Source organism: Oxyura jamaicensis, chromosome 7, assembly GCF_011077185.1.
Source record: "Oxyura jamaicensis isolate SHBP4307 breed ruddy duck chromosome 7, BPBGC_Ojam_1.0, whole genome shotgun sequence".
NCBI classification, from domain to species: Eukaryota; Metazoa; Chordata; class Aves; order Anseriformes; family Anatidae; genus Oxyura; species Oxyura jamaicensis.
In genome coordinates this window covers 29,588,712-29,611,758 of record NC_048899.1, presented here as the reverse complement: position 1 = coordinate 29,611,758, position 23,047 = coordinate 29,588,712, and the positions used below count along the sequence as shown (strand labels likewise).

Genomic DNA, 23,047 nt, shown 5'->3' with positions numbered 1-23,047 from the left:
GGGGGGGGGGGGGCTCGCCTCCGCTTGTAAATAAGCTCTGGAGCCAGTTACGGCCCCGCCTGGCCCCCAGCGCCCCCCAAACCCTCAGGGACCCCCGCCCCAAGGCAGCCTTGAGGGAAGGGCTCCCCCCGGCCCCAAAGCCGCGGGGGGGGGGGGGGTTAACGGCCCCGGGCTGTGCCTGCCCAGGGGCTCCCCTCACCCAGTGCCTTACTGTGGCCCCCCCCGGCCCCAGCCGTGCCTCGGGGTGGGGGGGACACCGGCGGCGGTGGCAGCGGGGCCACCCGGGGGGGCCTGCGCGGGCGAGCAGCGTCACAAAACGTGCTGAATAAAGCGCTTTAATTTTCCGGGCGGCCCCGGAGTGCTTTGTGGCGGCCCTGGGTGGCGCCGGGGGGGGGGGTCCCGAGCCGCGGGGTGCCCCCAGCTGCGGGGTGCCCCCTCCTCGGGCCCGTCGGGGTGGTGGCCGTGGGGCTGCGGGGGTCCCGGCTAGGCCCTGCGGTAGCGCTCGGTCTCGTAGTCGCCCTGGGTGGCTCTCAGCATCTGCTGGCGGATCCGGAGCTGCTCCAGGCGGTTCCTGTCCACCTCGCGCTTCACCAGCAGGAACAGGAGGATGCCGCAGGGCAGCCCCAGGGCCCTGGGGGGGGGGCAGCGCGTGGGGACCCGGCCGTGCCCCCGGGGGGGGGCACCGCGACACCCCCCCGCCCCCCCACACCGGGGGCGTCCCCCCCCACAACTCACCATGCCACCCCCACCGGCTTCATGGGGTTCTTGCCCTTCTTCCGCGTGGGGATGTACTCCACGCCCTCGGGCAGCTGCCCCGGGGGGGGCCCCGCTGGGCCCGGGAGGGGTCCCGGGGGTTCCGGGGGGGGTCCCGGGGGTGCCCGGTGGCAGCCCCGCCGCGGGAGCCGTGTGAGGGCAGGGGGCGGCCCCCCCCGTGCCCCCCTGCCGGCCGCTGCCAGGAGCCCTGCGGGGACAGGGGGGTCGGAGGGGGGCACGGGGGGGGCGCCCGGGGCCGGTGCCCCCGGTCCCGGTGCCCGACCCCAGCCCGGCACCGGGGGGCGGGGGCGTGGCCAAGACAGAGGGGGCGTGGCCAAAAGCAGTGAGCGCGCCCAGCCCGAAGGGGCGTGGTCTTGGGGGCGTGACCGACAAGGGGCGTGGTCTAACGTTGACGAGCGTGTTATACGGAAAGGGGCGTGGTCTATACAGAGGGGGCGTGTCCTCCCCGCCCGGGGGCGTGTCCCAGGGCCCGCCCCGCCCCGCGCCGACCACGATCGCGCCCCTCAGGACCCCGAAGCGCCGAGGCCGCCCCCGGCCGCCCCCCCCCTCCCCCTCGCCCCCTGCCCGCCGTTACCGCGCAGTCCGCCGAGCGCCGCCGCCATGCTGCGCTGGGCCGGGCTCCCTCGGCCCCGCTGCACGCCGGGAGCCGCAGTGCGGCGCTCGGGGCCGGCCCGCGGGCGGCTCCGCTGGGGGACTACAACTCCCAGAGCGCCCCGCGCCGCCCACGGGAAGGGGCGGGGCGAGGGCGAGGAAGGCGGGCGCGGATTGGTCGGGGCGGCGGCGGAACGGCGGAAGCCGGCGGCGGGGCGGGGCGGAAGCGGGCAGAGCCGGCATGGAGCCCGCCGAGGGGCCGGGCGCGCTGGGCTTCCACGGCGACGAGGAGATCATCGAGGTGGTGGAGCTGGGCCCGCCCGGGCCGGGTGAGACGGGGCGCGCCGCCGCGGGACCGGCCTCCCCGGGGGGGGCACCGGCACCGGGACCGCCCCCACCACCACCGGGGCCCGCACCGCCCGCGGGGCCTCGGGACCGGCCCCCTCGGGTCCCCCCCGTTCCCTCCCGGTCCCTCCCATCCCCGTCCCCGGTGCCCCCCCGTCCCCGTGCGGTCCCCCGGGCGGGTTCCCGGCCGGGCCGTGCCGGTGGCTGAGCCCCGCTCCCCGCAGATGACCTGGCCGACGAGATGGAGGACGTGGACTTCGAGGATGGCGGGGCGGAGGAGCCCGACGGCGAGGCGTGGGAGACGGAGGACGACGAGGGGGTGGAGGACGGCATGGAGGCGCAGGACGACAGCGAGGTCACGTTCGCGCTGCACTCGGGTGAGCTGGGCCGCGGGCAGCTGCGGGGCTAACGGGGGGGCTGCCGGGGAGCGCCGCGCCCCTGGGCCTTGTCCGGGCTTGCCCTAAAGGAAGGAGGTGCCCGGGGGGTCCCCGCCGGCCGGACCTCCCCCAGCCCTCCCAGCGCTGGGTTTGGGTTCCTGGTGGGGGTGCGCAGCCGCTGAGCAGCCTCCCTCTGCTCCTCCGCGCAGCTTCTGTGTTCTGCGTGAGCCTCGACCCCAAGACGAACACGCTGGCGGTGACGGGCGGGGAGGACGACAAGGCCTTCGTGTGGCGCCTGAGCGACGGAGAGCTCCTGTTCGAGTGCTCAGGTGAGGAGCTCGGGCTGGGGCACCCCCTGCTGGGGGCTGCCCAAGTGAACGGCCGCGTCCCCTCCCGGCCTCGTCGCCCTGGACGCGCTCCTCCCCAGCTGCTGGAGCTGAGCTGGTCATCTTCTGTAGCTGGTGCTCGCTAACCGAGCGGCCTCTGCTCCCTGCCGCCTCTAGGACACAAGGACTCGGTCACCTGCGCTGGCTTCAGCCACGACTCCGTGTTCGTGGCCACGGGCGACATGTCCGGGCTTATCAAGGTGTGGCGGGTGGACGCCAAGGAAGAAGTGTGGTCCTTCGAGGTGGGGGACCTGGAGGTGAGCTCGCGGGCTGGCGGCGGGACGCGGCGCTGCTTCCCCTCCTCCTGGGGGACGCCGCCCCGTGACGCTGCCCGTCCCCCTCTGTGCGCAGTGGATGGAGTGGCACCCCCAAGCCCACGTCCTCCTGGCGGGCACGGCCGACGGCAACTCCTGGATGTGGAAGATTCCCAGCGGAGACTGCAAAACCTTCCAGGGCCCGGCGTGCCCGGCCACGTGTGGCAGGATCCTGCCTGACGGTGAGGCGCGGGGGCCCTCCGGGGAGGGGACCGTCAGAATGTCACTGTGCTGCTGCTACCTCGTTCTTCTGGAGCTGGGGCACCCCAGGGCGTGCAGCCTGCGCTGTCAGGAAGCGAGGGGTGCGGGGAGCTCTGGCTCAGTCCCCTGGTTCTGTCTCCCCTAGGGAAACGAGCCGTGGTGGGGTACGAGGACGGCACCATGCGCATCTGGGATCTGAAGCAGGGAACCTCGCTGCACGTCCTGAAAGGTAGGGAAGAAGTTAATCACCTGCCGCGCGTGCTAATTGGGGAAGGGCTGCCGGCGGGCTCTCGGCTTTGTCGTGAAGAGGCAGCACCTGCTGAGCCCGGGGGCTGAACTACCTGACCCCTCGCGTGGGGCCTGCATGGTGCCAAGGCTGCAGGGGGAGGCGCCGTGGGTTTCAGGGTGCACAAGGTGGAGCTCACGCCTCTCCCGCTCGCCCGCACAGGCCAGGACGGCCACCAGGACCCCTTGACGTGCGTGGCCAGCAACCAGGACGGCAGTTTGATCCTGACGGGCTCCGTGGACTGTCACGCCAAGCTGGTCAACTCCGCCACAGGCAAGGTGAGTCCGCGTCCGCCTGTGGGGTGGGTGTCCCCGCGTGGGGGCCTCCGCCAGCCACGAGCAGCCTGCGGTGGCCGCCGGTGGCCAGCAGGAGGCGTGCCCGGCCAGCGCAGCCGCCGCCTCCCGGCTGCGGGGGGGACTGGAGGCTGCGGCGGGGCTCACGGGCTCTCTCCCCAGGTGGTGTGCGTGTTCAAGATGGAGAGCGCGGCCCCCAAGGCCCCTGCCGGCGAGGGCGAGGAGGCCGAGTCCAACTCGGTGGAGTCGCTGGGCTTCTGCAACGTGTGAGTGGGGGACGAGGTGCAGCGCTGGGACGGGGCGTCCTGCAGGCACGGCTGCTGGGACCTCTCCTACCAGGACGCCGTCTTCTCTGCCGGGAACCTGGGTCTGGTTGCTGGCTCTTGGGTCCTGATGGGGGTGGTTCATTTCCAGCCCTGGCCGTCAGGTCGTCCCTTATCACCTCGGTGCCCTGTGGTGCCTTCACACACTTCCTTCCCTGCTTCCTCCAGCTCCCCATAACGCCTGTTCCCCTCTCTGCAGGATGCCACTGGCTGCCGTGGGCTACCTGGACGGCACGCTGGCTATCTACGACCTTTCTACGCAGACCCTGAGGCACAAATGCCAACATGAGGTACTGCCCTGTACCCCTTCTCCTGGCCTGTGGGGGTCTGAGCCCAGCCGAGACCTCTGGAAACCTAGCGAAGCCTCCCTGAGAGCCCAGGGGCTTTCCTGGCTGGCCTGGGGCTGGTTCCTGCTTTGTGCTTCTCCCTCGGCCCTTGGGGTTCCCCTGAGGCAGCTGCTGTGCCCGCACAGGGGATGTGCCACAGAGCTGGGCCACGAGGGCCGTCTCCTCTGTGCTGTGGGGGCATGGGGGAGCTGGGCCTGATGTTTTCGCTGCTGACTCTGCTGTGTCCCTGCTCCCGTGCCCCAGTCAGGGATCGTGCAGTTGCTGTGGGAGGAGAGCTCGGCCGTGGTGTACACCTGCAGCCTGGACGGGGCCGTGCGGCTCTGGGACGCCCGCTCGGGGAAGATGATCAGCGAGTACCGGGGGCACTCTGCCGAAATCCTCGACTTTGCCATCAACAAGTGAGCGGGGGAGCCCCAGGCCCCCTTTTTCCCCGAGGGACCTTTCCCCAACCTTTGGGAAGCCCTGGGAGTTTGGGTTCTGGGGGGCTTGCTCTGAGGTCCTGGGGTACTGCAGGCAGTCGGAGCTGAGGGACCAGGAGCCCCCAGCCCCCTCTGAGCCCTGTCTCCCCCCCCAGGGATGCCTCCATTGTGGTGACGACCTCCGGCGACCACCAAGCCAAAGTGTTCTGCGTGCAGCGCCCCGACCGCTAGGGCCGCTGTGGGAGGACGGTGCCCCGGCCCTGCTGGGCGCCCTGTGTACAGCGGGACAGGGGAGAGGGGCTGCACCGCCCTTCTCCAGCGTGTGCTTCGTAATTTTCCAGCCTGCCCCACTCTGCCCTCGCTGTCTGGGGGCTGAGGCTGGGGTTTTGTATGAAAATGTCTTCTAATTGTATAAATTATTTCACTTAACTGGACCCCCTCCGCTCTGCTTGCTGGGGAGGAAGAGGACCTGGGAGCTGGGCTCTGTCCCTCCGCAGGGAGGACGGGGCTCCAGGAGCCCGCCACCCACCTCCCCCACCCCAAGGAAGTTCAGGAAGTAGCTGCAGCAGGGGGTTTCCTAGTGCTGCCTGGTCCCAGGGCAGCCCCTGCCCCCCAGGTAGGTGTGTTCCTGCAGCCGAGGGACCTTTTATGCCAACGCCTTTGCAGGGTTCCTGAAGAACAGGAGTAGATGCGGCTGCCCTGGGTGGGGGCAGAGGGGGACACCCCATTCCCCAGCGACAGCTCAGCCCTGAGCTGAGGGGCGGCAGCAGCTGGTTTTAGGCTGGTCTGGCTGGAGGCAGAGCCTCAAATCCTTGCCCTTCCTGGCAGAAGAGCTACGGAGTGAGGCAGGAGGGAAGGTGCAGACCGCTGGCTGGGGGCAGGGGGGCTCTCCCAGCCTCTTAGGGATGGCTGGCACTGCACACTGGAGGACACAGCACATCAGCCGCCCAGACCCCACAGCACAGCCTCCCAGCCTTCAGCTGCTGGGGGGAGAGGGTGCTGACTCCAGGCTCCCCTTCCCCAGGAGAAGAGCTGCTTCTCAGGTGGGTCACTGCTGCACCAGGACCTGGGCACTTCAGCCCCGATGACTGAGAAGGTAACGAGCTCCAAGACACAGGAATTCTCCCCCCACCACGGTTAGCTCTAACTCCCCCCTGTGCTTGTCTTTCCAACCCCCCCTTGGCACAGCCACGTGCACCGACAAGCCAAAAGCCCACAGCTCCTTAAGATAGAAAGATCTCCTTTATTAATGAACCCCAACAGTATTTCTTCAGATACAGGAGTTTTGAACTCAAATACTCAGAAGAAAACAAGTTAATATTGCATTATTTTCATAAGAAATACTGCAACTTATTTCCGGTAACATATTGCAAAGCGAAACAGCTTGAAAAGAAAAAAAATTAAAAAAAAAGAAAAGAAATTTAAGTCAATCAAACTGGAATTAAGGTTTGTTTCTTGGAACGATCGAGTCCTCGCAAGCACAGCTCGTTTCTGCAGATTACTCCCCAAACTGTCGTACAAACAGACCCCGATTGCTTGAATTCCTTATGAGCCCACAGAGGTGCAACATTAAAAGCTACGATTATCGGGTAGCAAGTGCCCCAACCTTCATCCTCCACGGCAGCCTCCGTGACCCTGGTGTTAACGGGTTGTGAATGTCTTCCCCCTGAAAGGATACAGAGAGATGTCACTGCGGCCTCCGGCGCTGTTCTGGGCTGCCTCTGCCTGGCTGCTGAGCTCCCGGGCAGCGTTTTGTCCAGCAGATGCTTGCACTGAGCTCTCACAGACATGGATAATGCCAGTTCGGGGCTCAGGGGTGTTTATATTGCACCAAACGCAGAGCAACTGGGGGCAGTCCCTGGGGAATGCTCCCACCCCCGGTGGGCTGCTGGCCGCAGGCTCTGAGGAGCTGCAGACACACCAGGCAGGAGGAATCTGCTCCAGCAGCTGCAAGCTGCCAGGAAGGGCCTGGCCACTCTCCCTGCTGGGCTGAGGAGCACATTAAATGCCCCGGGGGTGGGAGGACACCCTGCAGGCACCGCGCATCAGGCCCCCAGCTGGCCATCCCGCAGCACCCCAGAGCTGCCCGCTCAGCCTGGCCCCGCTTTGCCACTCACGTGATTGTTTTCATTTCTTTCTTCTCTGCGTCTGGACGGGCACGGTTCAGCACCTTGAGGAAATCCGATGTTTTCGCCCTCATACGCGTGTGAATATAGGCCTGCAGAAGCAACACGGGGCCATTTCAGGATCCTGTCTTCACAGCTGAGATTTTAGGTGAATCTTTCAGCTAACCACAGCTCCAGGATGCTCACAGCTGGCTTTGGACCAGGAGCACAGCAGCAGAGATCAGCTGCCACCCGAGTGCCTCGTGCAAGGGATGCCACTCCTGCTGGCCGGGCACTGCTCACAGCCAGCCTCCCGGGGAGCTGGGGGTGTTGGGAGACTTGCCCCAGGGCCAGCGGCTGCTGGAGGGCCAGGTAGGAGGCATCTTTGTGCTCCTCAGTGGGAAAGCAGCCAGCTCTGCACAGCCCTGGCAGGTGCTCAGCCTCCCTGACCTGCAGGATGAGTGGAGGTAGGGAGACAGTGGTGAAAACTGCTGACTGACCTCCCGTCAAAGCCAGGTCTCTGAGCAATTTCCCTCATTTCTGTTCCCAGAAAGAAAGGAAACCACAGATTGAAAAGGGAGAAAAATCCTACTTTGCTGCTTGAATGGGAAGCACCAAAGAGCAGGGAGAAGGTGGTGATGTGCCGCTTGTGAGCCCGAGTGACTGGGGAGGGCAACGCCAGGGCCCTACTCAGTTCTCAGGGCCAGGGGAGGAGAGCGCCCCTACTCTGTGCTTCTCCTCTGCAGTCCCCAGGTGAGAGGGGCCAAACCTCCCAGTGCCCCCCCCAGCCGCACCCCCCTGGTACCTTTGAGCACTTGATGTGATAGTGCAGGTAGTCCCGGAATGTGTGGATCAGGTTTATGGTGTTGTCTCTGGCAGCAGCATTGGTGTGACGGGGGAACAGCACTGCAAGAAAAGCGGCCACACAAACCCGTTATCCCCTCCCAGAGCTATGAAGGGCCTCAGGTTCCTCTGGTGCCGCAGGCTTCAGGACACGCTGCTCTGGATGCCGGCTTTGCTCTCTACAAAGAGCCCATTACCGAGCTGCATAATCAGGATTAAGCACCACTTGTGATTTTAAACACAGGGCTTAGCAGCACTTTCCCACCCGCTGTCATGTGCCCGAGTCTCTTGCAGCAGCCTGGACACAGCTGGAGGACAGGCGAGGCCGAGTGCCCAGAGATGACGACACCCTAGGAAGGGCTGCATGGATGTGTCTGTGTCTGCTACCTCGGTGTCCCAGATCCGGGGCTGAAAGACCTTTTGTCCCGGTGGTGATCTCACCTGGGACCGCCAGATCAGATACCGGGGCAGCCGCTCCCAGAGCGGGAAGCGGTCTCGCTGGCAGTCCGAGACCTGCCAGCAGGCAGCTCTGCTGGGCCTGATGAAGCGCCCCGAACTCAGGGCACCGTGCCCAGCGTGGGAGGAGAGCAGTGCTAGCTCTGCTTCCCCCTTCAGTGTCTGCACTCCAAACCGCAGGCATGCCGGCCTGAGACCTCCCAGCAGATCCAGGCAGGGCCCCCAGCCTCTCTCCCTTCAAACAGGGGCAGGGTTTGGACTCCTCAGCTCTGCCATCACCTTTGCTGTCCAGGAGGAATCGATGACTGCTGGCCAGCAAAGCGGTGCCTCTGCAGGCAGGGGAAGGCGTTTCATCAGACAGAAGCGTTTGGCCGAGAGCAGAGAGGAAGAGCTGGAGACAGAGCTCGCAGCTCTGCTCCTGCCAATGACTGCTGCTGGTCCAGCACTGCACAGATGGCTGCAGCTGGACCAGCCACAGACACAGTCACATGCCCGTGAGAAAGAAGCCTCTGGTTTCCACAATATCACACCAAATTTCACTCGGTCCCGACAGCATGTGGCTCACTGTCCACTCCCACGCCTAAGGCCCCGTGGGGAGCTGAGGTGGCCTGATGCTGCAAAGGGATGTGATGGAGGGAAGGGGGCACGATACAGAATGCAGCTCTGGCATCCCTTCAGGCGCAGTGACCCACTGGAACACGGAAGGCAGGTGGACTGTTTCTTGGTTTCCATACAGCAGCAGGAACCTCCCTCCTCCCTGAGTGTCCCCACGCCACAGAGCTGCCTGCTTACCAAAGGTGATGTAGCCAATATTGTCGCCGATGGCTGCGTCTGTGTCTTTCAGCTCCAAGGGTGGCTCCCTGTGGCTGAAGAGCACCTGTGGGGCTGTGTGACTGGCCCTGCGACCCTCCTTGAACTCCTGAACGAGACAAAAACACGGTGATTACCGCCGCAGCTCTACAGGCTGCAGGACAGGAAAGCAAATGGGGTTCCCCTCTCCCGCAGGGTAATGGAGCAGAAGTTCCCCAGCTTTCTCCGCATGAGCCAAATTCATCAGGTCAGGCCTCTGGAAAACAACCCAGATGAAGACACGTGGCTGTCCTGAGTGTACACGTGTCCCTAGAGCAGACCCTCAGCTGGGGCAGCTTTCAGCACCACATTTACTGGCAGGGGACGTGGAAGTACTGTGTGCGTAGGACACCTCAGGCTGAGCAATCAGATGAGACAGCACAGCTCTTACAGCAAAGTCAGCACCATCAATGCTTCCAGGGAAAGCGGGCAGCACCCCTCACTCCGAGGAAAGGAACTCCTCAAGAAGGGCTGCAGAGTCTCCACTGCACACGGTTTAAAGGCTCTGCCCTTTGAGAAAGCATCTCCCACCAGGTGGCTTTACCTGGGCAATAAAAGGCATCTTTGGGGTCTGAAACTCGTGTGCGAAGCCTGCTCCTCCCTAAGCCCTGGAACAACACCTCCCGGCAGGGAGATCCTTTCCTACTAGGTTTCCTACTAGGGAACCTCTCAGGGAGCAGCAAACATTCATTTCACGTGGAATAAACTGGCTCTGCATCTCAGGACTGCCTCTGAAAAGGGAAAGACCTGGGAAAGTCCAGACTCCATGTCCTGTTCTGAGGCAGAGCAACTTCTCTGCCTCGCTGCCCCCCAGCCCACACACCAGCAGCTGCCCTTGGCCTCTCCTCCCTTCTCAGCACAGCGTGCCCCAGGAAGGGCAGGAGCACCCATGCTCCTGTTAGAGCCAAGTAGTTCACTGGGGTTTCCTTAATGAAATGCTTAGCTTGCACTTCTGCCTGCTCGTACCAGAGGGTGAAGGGTTTCACATGGCCTCGCTGGTTAGTTAATGGCCAGATTTTCTCCATGAGAGCCGAGATAAGCAGCTGGATATTACGCAAGAGCAATAGCTGGAGGGAAGGAGCCAGCGTGACTCAGAGTGGAAACTCTTGTGGCCAGGCAGGAACAGGATTTGCTGTTGTGAAAACCAAGAACGTGGGACACGCAGACTCTGGGACAGCCGCTCCCTTGAAGGCTTGCCCTCTGCCCAGGAGCCTCACAAACCCCATTTTGTTCACTTCACACCTCCCTCCTGGCTTATAAAGCTCAATTTCGGGCTACGGGCAATGCTGGTGGGGGAAGAGCTCAAAACCAGAGCAGATGCCCTGCCCACAGCTAAACGCAGACAGCAAAGCCGTGAGATAAGACACCCACTGCTGCCGTCACAACAGACCGTTGCAATGATCTGCAGCACAGGTGAACTGGTATCCAGCAAGCTGGGCCAGTATCTCGCTGCCCACAGGCCTGTCAGCAGACAGGAGGTCAGCTAGGCTGGCCAGCAACACGGATGAATGCTCACACCAGCTCCAACTGAGCCCTCCCCAGCTGTAAGCAAACCCGATGTCTCATTCTCTGCAGGCACTAGCAGACAGGCCAAGCGTTTCCTACAGCCCTCTGAACGCCTCCAGGCTGAGCGGCAGTTGCAAAGGGCAGCTGAGACCAGAAGCACTTGGCATTACGGACTGATTCAAGTCCACAAGCTAAGCTTCGCGAAGCTCAAACCCAAGAGCCCATCACAGCACCTAAGAGCAGTCACACTGAGCTGTTCCCAGCCTGAGTCCTTCTGCAGCTTTTGGGCATTAGCAGGAACAAACTTAAGAGGTGAAGACGACTCTCAGCACCGCCCAGACACAGCCCATCACCTCAGCCCTCCCCTCCTGCAGCCTCCCCGCCGCGCTCACCTCCTGGGCTGCCTGGCGACCCCCACAGCACAGCCAGCAGTGCTACAGGGCCTCCACACGGAGGCCGAGGTATTTACGCGGTGCTTTCCATCTGCAGGGTGTAACGTGCTTGATTGCCCATACCAGGAAGCCCATCAGTAATTAGGAGGTCAGCGCAGGAGCCTGAATTACGAGATAAGCTGCCTCTGCCTGTTAGCACGGCTCTGCCATCAGACTGGAGCCCCGCGCAGCATTTACATGCATCAAACCACCTGCGAGCTCCCTCCTGTCTAACATCTGCTTGCTCTGCAACGCTGCTTCAAGTGAGGAGTGAATTGAGGGCCAGACCCTTTCCCCACGATGCTTGTTTCCATACCTGCATGAACACCTTTCCAATCACCACATCGTCGTCATCCTTAAATACCGTGCTGAACACAACCGTGACGCGGTCCTTTTTCGCCTCCACATACCTGCGGGGGGGGGGGGGGGAGAAAGGAGAACCCAGCTGTGAACAGAGCTGCTGGAACTACAGCTGGATGAGGAGGCAACTGCGTGACAAGTCAGGTAGATGCAACAAACACTCGCAGGCCCGCCTGCTGGAAGATTCCCCTCCCTCGAGACAGTATTTACACAGAGCAAAACATTTCTGTAGGGAGCGGCCGATTCCTTTCCTGCATGCAGCCACAAGTGCTACTGCTAATAGAGGCTCTTGTATAACATCTCTGCAGCCTGAGGGGTGAGCATTACCCTCCTAGGCTCCTTACAGCCTGGGACAGGCCCTCATTTCCATGCCAAAGCACAGGGCAAGAGCATCTCCTGACTTTTCACCACATCCTACAGCTCTGAGCAGAAGAGGGAAGTATACTGACAGCTGACTCTGCTCCTGCGCTGCTCGAACACTTACATTGTCTCATCGTCCCGGTAGTGGATGACGGCTCTTTTCTCTCCTTCTTTGCCCTCTTCCTGGAATTTGAAATACTTCTCAAAGACCGAAGCAAAACAGTTGCGCTTCAACATGCCGGCTTGGTGCACGATAGCATCCTTGTCTGCTGGAAGGTTCTCCAGGTCGTAGAGCAAGGAGACATTGTAACCTGGGGAGGGACAGACACTAACCTTAATCGTCTACTCAGGGCCTTAATGCAGCCAGGCACGCATTTTCTGCAAAGAGACACCCACAGCCCAAGCACCCCTGCCACCCCCTGTCCCACCTTTGCCTTGAGGCCTGCCAAAAGCCCCGGGGGCGACCGCTGCCCACCCCACCGCGGCCTGGAGCCGTTCCCACTGGGCACGTGGCCACGGCAACGTTCCCGGGGCTCCTTCCCTAGCTCCGAGACACACGTGCGGGCTGCGCCGCTCCCAAGTTTGTGCAGCGAGTAGGAAGAGATGCTGTCACAGGTAACCATGGTTTTCCCGTGCCTCACAAAGCCTCTTTGCAAAGAACAAAGACCCAGCCGTGAGGAACAGAGGCTTCCCGGGGGAGGGCTGCATTGAGAATTACAGCTTGTGCTGCGAGCTACTTCAGCCCTGACGTACATAAGCCACCCTTTAAGTTGCCATTCACTGCGCAGAGACGCAGATAGCACGCTCTGCAAGCGCGGCCTTCGTCTGAGCATTTCTGAGGTGACCTGAGTCACTTTGGAACCGCGTTCACACACACTGTAAATATTACAGCAGAGTTACCTGATTCAGGATTCACCAAGTAGTTTCCATAGACTTTCTTCAGTACCTAGGAAAGAAACGGACATTTTTTTTCAGAAGTTTGAAATTTAGATATTTTTTTTCCAAAACACTGAAAGCACAAGGTGTCTGAGCTGTTCCCTCCTGCATTGCCTAGGCCTTGCTTGGTCTCCATTGAGAAACAGCCAATTACAGGCATCTGCCTCCCCTAGTCTAACGGAGCATGGCCGAACAGCTTCGTCACTGGCTTCTTGTCGTACTGCCTGCTCCTCCCTGAACCCCACTGGCAGGGAACAAGCTGCAGGACAGGAGTCAAAACCAGAACTTTTTAAAGTTCTTGCTAGTCTCGAACTTGTGTGGGCAAGAAAACCCCCTCCACATGCCTCGTGCCTTCAAAGGAGAACGGTCAGCAGAGCTGGACACAACAGCTCAGAGGGCTACAACCCTCTTCCCACCCTGAGGGCGGCCCCCAGGGGTTCAGGATGCAGAAAGCCCTGCAAAGCATGCCCTGGTCCTCTCCTTGCACGCTCTGAGATGCGGTCAGGTGCAGCGTGGCCGAGCGATCGCCTGCGTGGCCTCAGCCCGTTCCGTGGGACAGATGGGGATGGAGAGGAGACTGCCAGGCAGCTTGGATGCCTCCCAGAAGCAGAGCCGCCCACAGCACGGCAAAAACCTTTCTTCAGGCATAATCACTGCTGAATTTTACATCAATGGCAATTTTCGGCTGAGCCACAGCTCTGTGTCAATGAGGGGGCCGGGAACAGGAGGTATTTCGCAAGGAACAGAACGACGCTGTGGCAGAACTGGCCCTCCTGGGATGACACCCACCACCACGCAAAGAGGATGCACGGGCTCTCCGCATGCCAAAACCTCCTCTCAGCAGAAAGCCTGCCTGCAGTGGCCCGGGGAGATGCTCTGTCTTAGTAGAAACCCCACTTTGGCTTCACAGTGGGGTTTCACCAAAGACCGAGCGGAGGAAGTACAGAACCAAGCTCCATCTTCTCCAGGGAAGCACGGAGAGAAACAGTTTGTTAAACAGCGGTTTAAAAATGTAACTTCTATTTAGTCAGCACTCCCAAGGCAGTCCTGCAGAGATCCCATCTTCCTCTCAGAGCCTGACAAGTTGGCTGTCAGCTGCCCTCACTGCCAGCGTGGCGCCACAGCCTGAGCACAGCAGCCAGGGTCAAAGAGGCCCGCACAGCGCTGTCACCGTGGCGGCTGTTGGTGTCAGGCAGCTACCTGGCCGCAACGCAGAACGCGTCAGCCCCTTGCCCACCACGGTACTTCTCCTGGGATCACACGCCGTGCCAGTCCTCACTAAACGTGCTGGGAAGGCTCCAGCAGCAGCACCTTTGTGGGGCAGCTCCCACTGCCCTGTGGCACAGGGGCAATGCTGCTCCCTCTGAAGTTCTACGTACAGGACGCAGAAAGCAGGACGCCGAGACGTGTTTATCCTGACTCTGGTAGGTCTTGTTGCAACCTGCAGGAATTCACTTTGGGTTCAAGCCTCCTGCTCCTTGGCAGACTCTCTAATTCATGGAACGGTTTCCTTGTTTCCCTCCAAGGACAGACACCCTGTGGCAAAAAGCTGCAGGGTGAACCCCATTTGCTAACACGAGGAGATTTGAAAACTGACTCAGGAACTGAGTCACACTTCCTGCCTCGCGACCCAACCACATCTCAGAAAAGCTCCTGCTTTCTACCATAAATGGCCCTCCGCAGCCTGAGCCCATTCAACAGGAACTGAACCTGCTACTTCACACAGCAGCAGCAAAAAGGGAACCAGGCCGTCTGCAGATCAAGGTCTGCACACACAGCTGGAGCGCATCTCTTGCTCTTCAGCGTGGTTAGAGTCAGACGAGCAGCGCCACGGGACTCTGGAGTTGTCTCGATGCCTTCCCTCACTAGCAGGCACAGAACATCTGCCAGGGGAACTGCTTCTGCCAGGCCTCGCGCTCCTTTGGAAGGGACTTTCAAAATTAGTGATGTCTTTTGCCTTTCAGGCTGTAGGGTTGGAAAAGATGACTGCTTATTCAGGAGAGAATGGGAACATATTTTGTCTTCTCGCAAAGCACGACTCCAGTTTGGCACAGGAGCGTCAGCACACGATGGAAGTACAGGTGCTTCTCTGCAAGGCAGACCCTAACATCACCAGGACGTTGCCTGTGCTGATAAAACATCTGTAGGCTCAAGGCACCGCATGTCCAGAGATACGTACTCACCTCGTCAGCACCATGTTCCTGGAGTTCTTTGTAGAATTTCAGAGAAATACTGACCATCACTTTTGTCTTATCTCCATTGGGATTTGAAATATGGTAAAGGACTCCATCGAAGTCTATGAAGCAAGAGAGAAAAACGTGAGGAACTTGAGAGGGACCGTTTCCTATTTCTGGGCAACGCTTTCCCTGTGTGTTCTAGGAATTACATAGAGTGACACGTTTCCTCCTGCCCCACCCCTCACAGACACACCACAAGAAACCCCTAACTTGGTAACGTCACGCAGGGAGACCTGTTATCATTCAAAGGGCTGAAACAGCTTTGACATCTGTCCATCACAGGAAGATCTAGCCTGGTGTCACTCAGCATCCCCGGCAAATCTGCTCGCATTCAGCACGCAAGGACACAAACGCGCGGAGATGGGAGCCGTCTGGATGCTAAGCACAGCAAGTGACTGATGTGCCCACCAGGCCAGAGCTGCAGCCTGGAGGAGGAAAAAAACCTGTCAGCAGAGCCAAGGCAGCTCAGCCACTGCCTGCTGAGCTTCCACTTCACTGCAGAAGGGGCAGCGAGGGCAGGAGGGGGCAAGGCAGCCCTCCGGCCACCCAGCACGCTCCGCTTCCCCGTGGAGCCCCGCGGCTCGCACAGATTCTTGGCAACAGAAGCGAGACATGGGCTGCTGATGAACTCTTGTACTTCCCTGACGCTTCTCAGCCTAGAGAGGAAGCTTCAGGCTCTGAATTCATCTTGCCTGTCAGCCCAAGCCAGCTTTCTAACAACCCTGCCCGGGTGGTGCTAAGGACCTAACGACAAGCAGAACCACGGCTGGGGCTGGAGAGCAGGCGAGGTAACGGAGCTATCCGGTGCTCACACAAGAAGTGCTGTGGCCGCTGAACTCACCGCCGGGGGCTAAGTCCCGGGGAAGGCAGACGTATAGAGAAAACAGCAGGGCAGGCCTACAGGAGACTTTGCTCCTGCAGCACACAACCCCCAGCTCTGGGTGTTCACACAGCTGTCCCGGCGCCGCTCTCCCCTCTGCCAGTGGTGCGGGGTGAGTCTGAGTGCACCCGGCGTAACCCACGGGCAGGCCACTTGAGACTGGCCTTAAAGGAAGTAAGGGGAGTTCAGCACTTACCTGCAAATGTTACTTCTACTGCCTCTGGTTTATTTCTGGGAAAAAACAAAAAACAAAAACAGAAAACAAGGGAGGTAAATGAGAAATCAAACAGCAGCCTCCAAGCTGTGAAGAGAAGAGGATTAATTTCCAGTCGTGTATTTCTCACAAGCAGCTCTGAAAAACCTTCTAGTTCCTGCTGTTCAGGTAGCAGATAACCTTTGACAAGAAGCCTCGGCTCGCTCCCCCTTCCTCTAAGAACCAGTCTTACCAGAGACGACACAGAACAGGCCTTGAAGCTGACAGACTGTTATTATTTGGGGCGCACTAACAGATTTTAAGATCAGACTACAGATTTGAAGTTAGCCATGCCTGGAAAAGCTGCGCGTTATGAAGGAGTTTGCTCGAACCAGCACACTCACCCCGCAAACTGTAGGGAAAAACAAAGATGTGGGTTTGCCCTAACGCTGCCTCTGCCTTCTTTAGGATCTCAGGGCAGCACCAAAAGCATCTCGCAAGCCTACGGCACGTCACTTATGCTTTAGATAGGCGGATTTAATAACCTCTTAACAAACAGGATTTGCCAGGTTGTCCGTGACCTCTAAGACAGTTGGGTCCTGTGAGCAATCTGCTTCCGAAAGGTGAATGTGTTCAGACTGGCACTACACGAGCGCTTCAGCAGCTCCAAGGGGACGGTTATTAATAGGCCATTCTCCACCGGGGAGCTGCCTCCACCACTGGCAGCAGGGCTGGGGACTCAGAACAGGGTAAAAACGCCAGTCAGCTGCACCTCCTCTTTGGTTTCAGAAGCAGCCAGCACTGAATCGAGTACAGGCGAACGATGCTGGTCCTGTCTCACAGCCCAGAGCAATCCCAGAGTTCACTCACCACCAACAGAAACTGCTCCCCAGGCCAGAGCCAGCGTGCTGAGCCAACCCCGCGGCCTCAGCCACCACTGTGCTGAGTCCTTTTGCCAAAACTTGCCCTGTCAAGGCACAAGTACCCCGCTGGGTACCAGGCACACCGCGGTGCACGCACCGAGGAAGTCAGACGGGGGGAGGAAGCAACAACTCAGTATTTACCTTCTTTCACCTTATCCCGGGGAGGTTTTAATGGTATTTTTCCCTGCTCAGCAGAAAGCATTGCTCTTCCAGCTGCTTTTCCGCAGGCAGTCTCATTCCTGGAAGCCAGGAGTGACCACGACGTGCGCAATCCAACGGCAGGCAGTGCAGAGACACCAAGGCGCCGAGCAGCACCAAGCCCGGGCCGTGCTCAGGTCAGCTATGTTTTACTTGGGCGGAAAGGGAGGAATCGTGCCCCAACCAGGGATCCTAAGTGGAAAGGACGAGGTGGTGCTGCTTCCTGAGAGTCATTAGCTGGGCAAAGCATCGGCCCTTTCTGTTGGGAGACCGGAGGGACTCCGGCTTTTGTGCTGCGTCCCTGAAGATGAAAACCACGCGCTTGAAAGAAGCGCTGCGAGCGCACCCAAGGCAGGCCCTTCCGTTTAAGGGCTGCCCCGGTTACCTGTGACCTCTCCTGCTCTCGTCCTCCCTTCCCAGCCAGGCTGCAGGTGCAGGCTCGGAGCCTCCCTGGTCGCACGTTTAACGCCGGGTTTTGAAGAGGGCAGCGATGCCCCGACTCACATCTAAACCACTGCTGCTCACCGAGGACTGCTCGAAGCAGAGATGGGAGAAAATCCCAGCGCTCCCACACGGTCAGTCGATGCAGACGCGTTCTCCTTTTAGAGCACCACACTCAGACTCGGGAATCAGCTTGGATGGCAATATAAATTTTACAAAAAAAGAAACCTATGTAGGAAGCTTTAAAGATAGCGCAGTCAGGCACACGAGAGCTAGGAATATTAAAGAGGACGCATCCTTAAAGCTCGGCTCCGTCTCCTGAGAGTTACATCGCTCAAACCCCAGTCCCCACGCACGCGGAGCTGCCGCCTCCTGGCTCTCAGCAGCCCTCTGGATACGATTCTCGCCCCGAGGAGCGAGGGAAGCACCTCGCAGACAACGAGCAACGAAGCGATTTTGCCGAGGAAGGACAATTATCCCCTGCTTGCTCAGGCAGTACCTCGGGAGAGGGGAGAAGAATGACTTGCCACGTTATTTCGGAAGCTGTCCGAGATCGCGTACCCGAAGCAGGTTGAAAGCTTTGCACGCCAGCCTTTGTTCTGCACACAAAAGCTGAGGGCTGCCACGGCCCCATTTCCGCGCGTTTCACCGCGCAAGCGGCTCATTTTAACGCGGATTTTCCGGGTGGCTCAGCTCTCGGCCTCGGGGCTGGCGAGGAGAAGAGAGATTTAGGAGAGAAGCGGGTAACTGGGCGCAACTTTCCGGTGCTGGATATTCAGCGGCCTCCCGGCACGCAGCCTGCTGGGGGAGCGCTCACGTGAGCCGCATGCAGAGCTGCTGGCGGCCACGCCGACCCAGTGCGCTGTGCCGCGCCGTGCCGCAGGATGGCTCTCAGTCTCGTGCAGGGGAAGGCAGGGAGGCTCCCGGCCCTCGCAGGTCAGCAGCGCTACGACCCAGCAGTTCAAAGCGCTTCTATTTATTCCTCTGGCTAACCTCACCAGCTACCCCCAGCGTTTCGACGCCAGGCGACTCGTCCCCTTTCGCCACTCCAGGTCTGTTCCCCCGCCGAGACGCTCTCGCTTCCGGAGGCGCGCACACCGCCGCTTCCCCTCGACCTGCCGCCAACCCCACCTTCAGCCGGCACAAATAGCAGCGGGGACGTGTCCACGGCACCCTCCGTGCCCGTGGGACCCCCCGGAGCGCTGCACAAAGCTCCGGGACACCCCGACTGGCAGTGCTGCCAGCGGCCCAAGCCTCGCCGTGCCCAGAGGACCGCAGGCAGCGTGCCTGCCCTGCCACCTCCACCCGAACCGCGGCTGCCCCCACAGCCTGCCCTTTTGGCCGCCATCTGCCCGGCATGGGCGATGAAAGCAGCCCTCACGCCGACAGGACGAGAGGTGCTGCCTCTGTGCCGCACCAGGACCCAGCCCAGGCCCTGCCTGAGCTCAGGAGCTAAGATGGCAGCTGCTGGGAGCAGGCAGCTGCCCGTTTCTGGTGATGCTCCGCAGGTCTGGGGTCAGAGGCGCACCCAGCCCCCCCCGCCCCCCGCTACAGCACTAAGAGCCCCCGACAGGCCGCGTCTTCTTGCCCGCGTTCCCCCCGTTCATCTCCAAAGGGCTCCCGCACCGAGCCCATCTAACACACAGCCAGCTCCAAATCCCATTTTGCACCCCGGCGGCACATCCGAGCATGGCCACGGCGCCCGGGGAGGGCTGCCAGCAGGCGCTTGGGAGCAAGAGCAAATCTCTGACGGCACTGCCTCAATTTTCATTCGGCCAACTTCCAAACTTCCCTGCCTTGCTCCCGGGCCGCGGAGGCTCTCAGCCATACGTGACAGCACGACGCTGACTGTCATTAAGCAGGGCCCTCACCTCCTCTATTAAACTGGCCTGCATCTAAGTGTGAGCCTGGCCAGCCGTACCCTGAGCTGACTGAAGCGTCTCCCACGTCACAATTAAGGCTTGTACCCCATAAAGGGAGACAGCAATTATTTTAAACACTGCAGGCATGTAGATATTCTAATATTTTGCTCCATAGGAAGGGGAGGAAAAAAAAAAAAAGGGGGTGTGGGGAATATGTCAAAGCTGAGAGCTTCCAGCTCTGCGCAGAGCTCGCAGATCGCCGGAGTCGACGCACGGAGAGCGAGCCAGATTCAGAGACAGACTGCAGGCTCTCGCTGCAGAAAGGTCACCCCAATAAAAAAATTATGAGCAACGGCTAAAATTATCCACACAGTTCCTCTGCTCCCGGGCCCCGCTCAGCCAACAAAAGCTACTCTGCAGGAGCCCAGCACCCCCACCACGAACCCGAGCAGCACCGGGCCACGCGGGTGCGAGCGGTCCCCATGGGTGCCAGCCCCCAGCATCGTGTGGAGCAGGGCTGGGACCTGCTGGGGCCGGGAGGGCTGTGCTGGGGACTGCCTCCCCTCGGCCACACCTGGGCAGGAGGTGAGATGCCCCGGGGACACGGCAGGGCTGCGGGCAGCAGCCCCGTGATGCTTTCCTGGGCAAGCCGTAGCCAGCAGGGCAGGCAGCCTGCGGGAAGGGACTCGTTTCACGCACCCCATTCCCTGCGGCTCTCCTGGCAGCTGCTCTTCTCCAGCACCAAGCGTCGGAGGCACTCGGGAAGCACTCACAGGTAACATGGAGCGGGGCCCTCATGGGAACCCGAGGTGAAAGCGGAGGCTGGAGCGATGACAGAGCGCCCCGCACAAGCCTACTGCCGCAAGCCGAGGCTGCTCCTCCCTCCGGTGCCTCGTGCTGCTGCTCGGGGCAGGGACCTGCCTGGTGCTGTGCAGGCGCCATCCACAAGCTGCCCTCAGTGCGGAGCCACGGCTCCCGTGCTGAGCTGCACCACGGCGTGCAGCCCCCGTGGAAGGAATGGGGTCAGGGAAGCTGACAGGGCTAAGCACGCCCGGCTTTGCCTGCTTCGTTTTAGCCGAGGTCACTTCGCCCAGAGCCCCTGAAGCGCCCGTGTCAGCGAGAGGCTGGGGTGGCAGAGGAGCGCAGCCCCAGCCTGACGATCAGAGCCCGGTGGGACCCGAAGCTCCTCCGCCCTCCGAGCACAGCCAGCAGCCTCCAGGCTCTGTTTCCCCACCTGTCACACCACTGAGTTCACATCGCCCCGTCTCACCCAGCACTCGGCCTTCCTGCCCAGGGCACAGCAGCTGGAGCGCTCTGCTCCGGCGCAGACGAGCAGCAAACCACCCCACACGGGGAACACCACGGCGTGGCTGCGGGCAGCGCCAGCCCAGCTCCCCAGCCAGCCTGCAGGAACTGCTTCGCAGCAGGGAAGTCGAAGCTTCGGCTGTTTTCCTGCGACGGCAGCAGCCGTGAGGCCCTGCAGACCGCTACCTCCTAAAGGCTGTACAGAAACCCCAAATTTACCTTGAGATTCTCTGCCCTCCGCCTCCAGCCAAGGGAAGAGTCACCCCGTTCTCCGTTTCTGCAGGTTTGTTTCCTTTTGCACGGTGGGTAAATAGCAAGCCTTGATTTGGGCCAGACGATGAATTCATTTACCAGCATTCAGGGCACGCTGCGTGTGGCTGGAAAACCACAGCCAGGGAAACAATCCCCGTGCCACACCTTCCCCGGGACCAGCTAAATCCGAGCGGGCCATCGCCGGAGGGCAAATCAGGGCGAATGTTTACTGGGCACAGACAGTTACCGGCATTTCACACTTAAAAGGGGTTCTTATTTTTCTCTCTGTGCAGTCAGAGAAAGGACACAGAGATGAAAACCCCGAATCTCATTTCCTCCCACCCCGTTTCTATCAGCAAAGGGGAAAACCTGAGCGTGACTTCAGCCTCCAGGCGATTCCTCGAGTCGCAGTGAATCGGCCTACAGCTCGTGCGGCAGCTTGTTCTCTCGACACCCGCAGAAGCTCAGCCGATGTCCCGGGCTGCCCCGAGTGCTCCCACGTGGGGACCAGCCATTCCCCACCTCAGCCGTTGGGCACTCCCAGCTTTCAGCAGCACGTTCCTACCGCAGTTATTTTACCAGACCCCAGTAGCTTCAGGCCGTTATTTAAGCACGCGGTCTGCTTGCAAGGAGTTGGTTTAAAACGAGGAGTTAGAGGATGACATTTAAGAAGCCCACCACCCGTGGCAGAGGGGACCGATGCCACCCATGTCACGGAGCGGGGCTCGGGCACGGGGCTTGGAAGCAAGCCCTGCCCTGCCCCAGTCCTGGGCTCGGGGCACAGCTGCCCCAAGGAACCTGCGCACGGCACCTGCCCCATCGCTGCTTCAGAGCGGACGAACCATCCCCTCCTGCCTCCGGGCTCGGTGCCACCGCAATGACCCTGAAATTGCAGCTGGAGGGAGAAGAAATTTCTCCTGAATAAGTACAGCATAAGCCCGCTCCCCAGAGACCAGGAGGAAATCCACCTCTCTGCACACCTCAGGGCTTTGTCTCCACCTCCAGACTGCCTGGGCTGCAGGGCCTCAGCGCGAGCACGGAGGAAAATGCAGAAGCGAGCGACTTCCCCTGCTTCAGCAACACACTCAGGGCCCGGCGTTTATCCAGGAACATCACCGAGCCGGTCTTTGTGCACAGCAGAATGGAAACCCCAGAGGCTGGGGGCTGCACCGAGTCGGGGTTTCAAGGCGCGTTCAACCTCCCGGTGGCCACGCGCTGTCCCCTCACTGCCAGCCCAGCATCCACAGCACAGCACGGGGACGCACGCCCGGCCGCCCCGGGATCAGCTGGCGATGAACGAGCGTTTCTGCCGCACGCTGCTCCCCCCCGGCGTGCCGCGGTTCCTAACGGAGGCGGTGCCGCGGCAGTCACCCGGGAGCTGCCTCTTCCCAGCGCGGTGCCCGTGCCGCGGGGGAACTTGTTGCGTTAAAATGACTCGAGGAGAATAAAGAGCCTGAGCGCGGGGAGGAGGGCAGCTCGGCTACCCCACAAGGCAGTGCAGCCCGGGAGGCGGTGGCGTGAAAAAAAAGGAGCGAGAAGTCAACCGAGAGGGGAGAACGGAGGAAATGGCCTCTGTCACAGGTCTGCGCACAAAAGGCAGAGCGCTTCAGAAGCCACTGGAGGGAAAAGTGGCACAGAAAAGGGCCCCGCTGGGGGTCCCTTCGCAGAGCAGCCGGGGCAGGCTCCACCCCACAGATCCCAGCGCTGTGCTGCGCTTCTCCGGGCTTTGTCCCCGCACAAAGGTGCCCAGCGCTGCTCGTGCCAGCGGTCGCAGCGACCACACGGGCAGCTTGGCTGCACGTAAAGCCGCCCACGGGCTGCCCTGCGCTCAGACAGCCGCCTTCGCAGCCCGGCGCAGCGCTGTCAGTGAAACGAACGCCGGCTCCCCGGGGGCTGAGGCAACCCGGCGGCGCTGCAGGTGCGGCCCAGCTGCCCCACGCCCTGCCCCAGCCCCGCACCGCCGATCAGGACCCCCGAGGGGTCCTGATCGGCTGGGGACGACCGAGGGGCGCGACAGGAACCGGCTCCCCGCCCCCCGGCGACGGCTTCGGGCTCCGCTCAGCCACCCGCCGGCTTCCTGCCCCTCACCCCCGCCCCAGCCCCGCACCACGCCGGGCCCGAGCCCGCCACCCCCGGGGCCCACCCTCACCCCCTCAACGCCGCAGCCCCCGCAGCCCCTCCCCACCCCCCGGGCCCTGCCCGCCCCCTCCCCTCCCCCCTGCAGGTGACCGCCTCCGCCGCCCCCAGCCCCCCC

General features: G+C 61.4%; 3 protein-coding genes across 3 annotated transcripts in view; 1 reads left to right on the top strand and 2 right to left on the bottom strand.

Moving 5' to 3' along the window:
- Window positions 1-463: 463 nt before the first annotated feature.
- On the bottom strand, window positions 464-1,376 carry LOC118169576 (U1 small nuclear ribonucleoprotein C-like). The gene is made up of 3 exons (XM_035330945.1): window positions 1,349-1,376; window positions 736-1,126; window positions 464-631 (listed from the first exon to the last, which is right to left on the bottom strand). Exons 1-3 carry the CDS (start codon window positions 1,374-1,376, stop codon window positions 484-486), a joined length of 567 nt encoding a protein of 188 aa, XP_035186836.1. The 3' UTR covers window positions 464-483.
- Window positions 1,377-1,550: 174 nt separating this feature from the next.
- On the top strand, window positions 1,551-5,087 carry AAMP (angio associated migratory cell protein). Its single transcript, XM_035331405.1, has 11 exons — window positions 1,551-1,694; window positions 1,935-2,087; window positions 2,297-2,416; window positions 2,591-2,730; window positions 2,825-2,969; window positions 3,134-3,217; window positions 3,437-3,552; window positions 3,730-3,833; window positions 4,090-4,180; window positions 4,481-4,635; window positions 4,812-5,087. The coding sequence occupies exons 1-11, from the start codon at window positions 1,607-1,609 to the stop codon at window positions 4,885-4,887; spliced, it is 1,272 nt and encodes a 423-aa protein (XP_035187296.1). The 5' UTR covers window positions 1,551-1,606; the 3' UTR covers window positions 4,888-5,087.
- Window positions 5,088-5,876: 789 nt separating this feature from the next.
- Window positions 5,877-23,047, bottom strand: part of ARPC2 (actin related protein 2/3 complex subunit 2) — a 31,297-nt gene continuing 14,126 nt past the window's right edge. The window contains exons 2-11 of the mRNA XM_035330944.1: window positions 22,697-22,784; window positions 15,816-15,850; window positions 14,686-14,798; window positions 12,467-12,512; window positions 11,691-11,877; window positions 11,163-11,256; window positions 8,853-8,979; window positions 7,567-7,667; window positions 6,774-6,874; window positions 5,877-6,322 (exon numbers count right to left, since the gene is read on the bottom strand). Of these exons, the coding sequence (XP_035186835.1) occupies window positions 6,298-6,322; window positions 6,774-6,874; window positions 7,567-7,667; window positions 8,853-8,979; window positions 11,163-11,256; window positions 11,691-11,877; window positions 12,467-12,512; window positions 14,686-14,798; window positions 15,816-15,850; window positions 22,697-22,784 (917 nt within the window). The 3' untranslated portion in view covers window positions 5,877-6,297. The remainder of the gene's footprint in view (window positions 6,323-6,773; window positions 6,875-7,566; window positions 7,668-8,852; window positions 8,980-11,162; window positions 11,257-11,690; window positions 11,878-12,466; window positions 12,513-14,685; window positions 14,799-15,815; window positions 15,851-22,696; window positions 22,785-23,047) is intronic.

What these genes read in the sequence shown, in the direction of transcription:
- LOC118169576 (XM_035330945.1), bottom strand. Translation starts at nt 1,376, where the DNA reads ATGGCGGCGGCGCTCGGCGGACTGCGCG. An exon ending in GGCGCTCGGCGGACTGCGCG is followed by an intron (nt 1,127 to 1,348) that starts GTAACGGCGGGC and finishes CACGCCCCCAAG; the next exon opens with ACCACGCCCCTTCGGGCTGG. An exon ending in AAGCCGGTGGGGGTGGCATG is followed by an intron (nt 632 to 735) that starts GTGAGTTGTGGG and finishes CCCCCCCCCCAG; the next exon opens with GGCCCTGGGGCTGCCCTGCG.
- AAMP (XM_035331405.1), top strand. Translation starts at nt 1,607, where the DNA reads ATGGAGCCCGCCGAGGGGCCGGGCGCGCTGGGCTTCCACGGCGACGAG. An exon ending in TGGCAGGATCCTGCCTGACG is followed by an intron (nt 2,970 to 3,133) that starts GTGAGGCGCGGG and finishes TGTCTCCCCTAG; the next exon opens with GGAAACGAGCCGTGGTGGGG. An exon ending in CTCGACTTTGCCATCAACAA is followed by an intron (nt 4,636 to 4,811) that starts GTGAGCGGGGGA and finishes CTCCCCCCCCAG; the next exon opens with GGATGCCTCCATTGTGGTGA.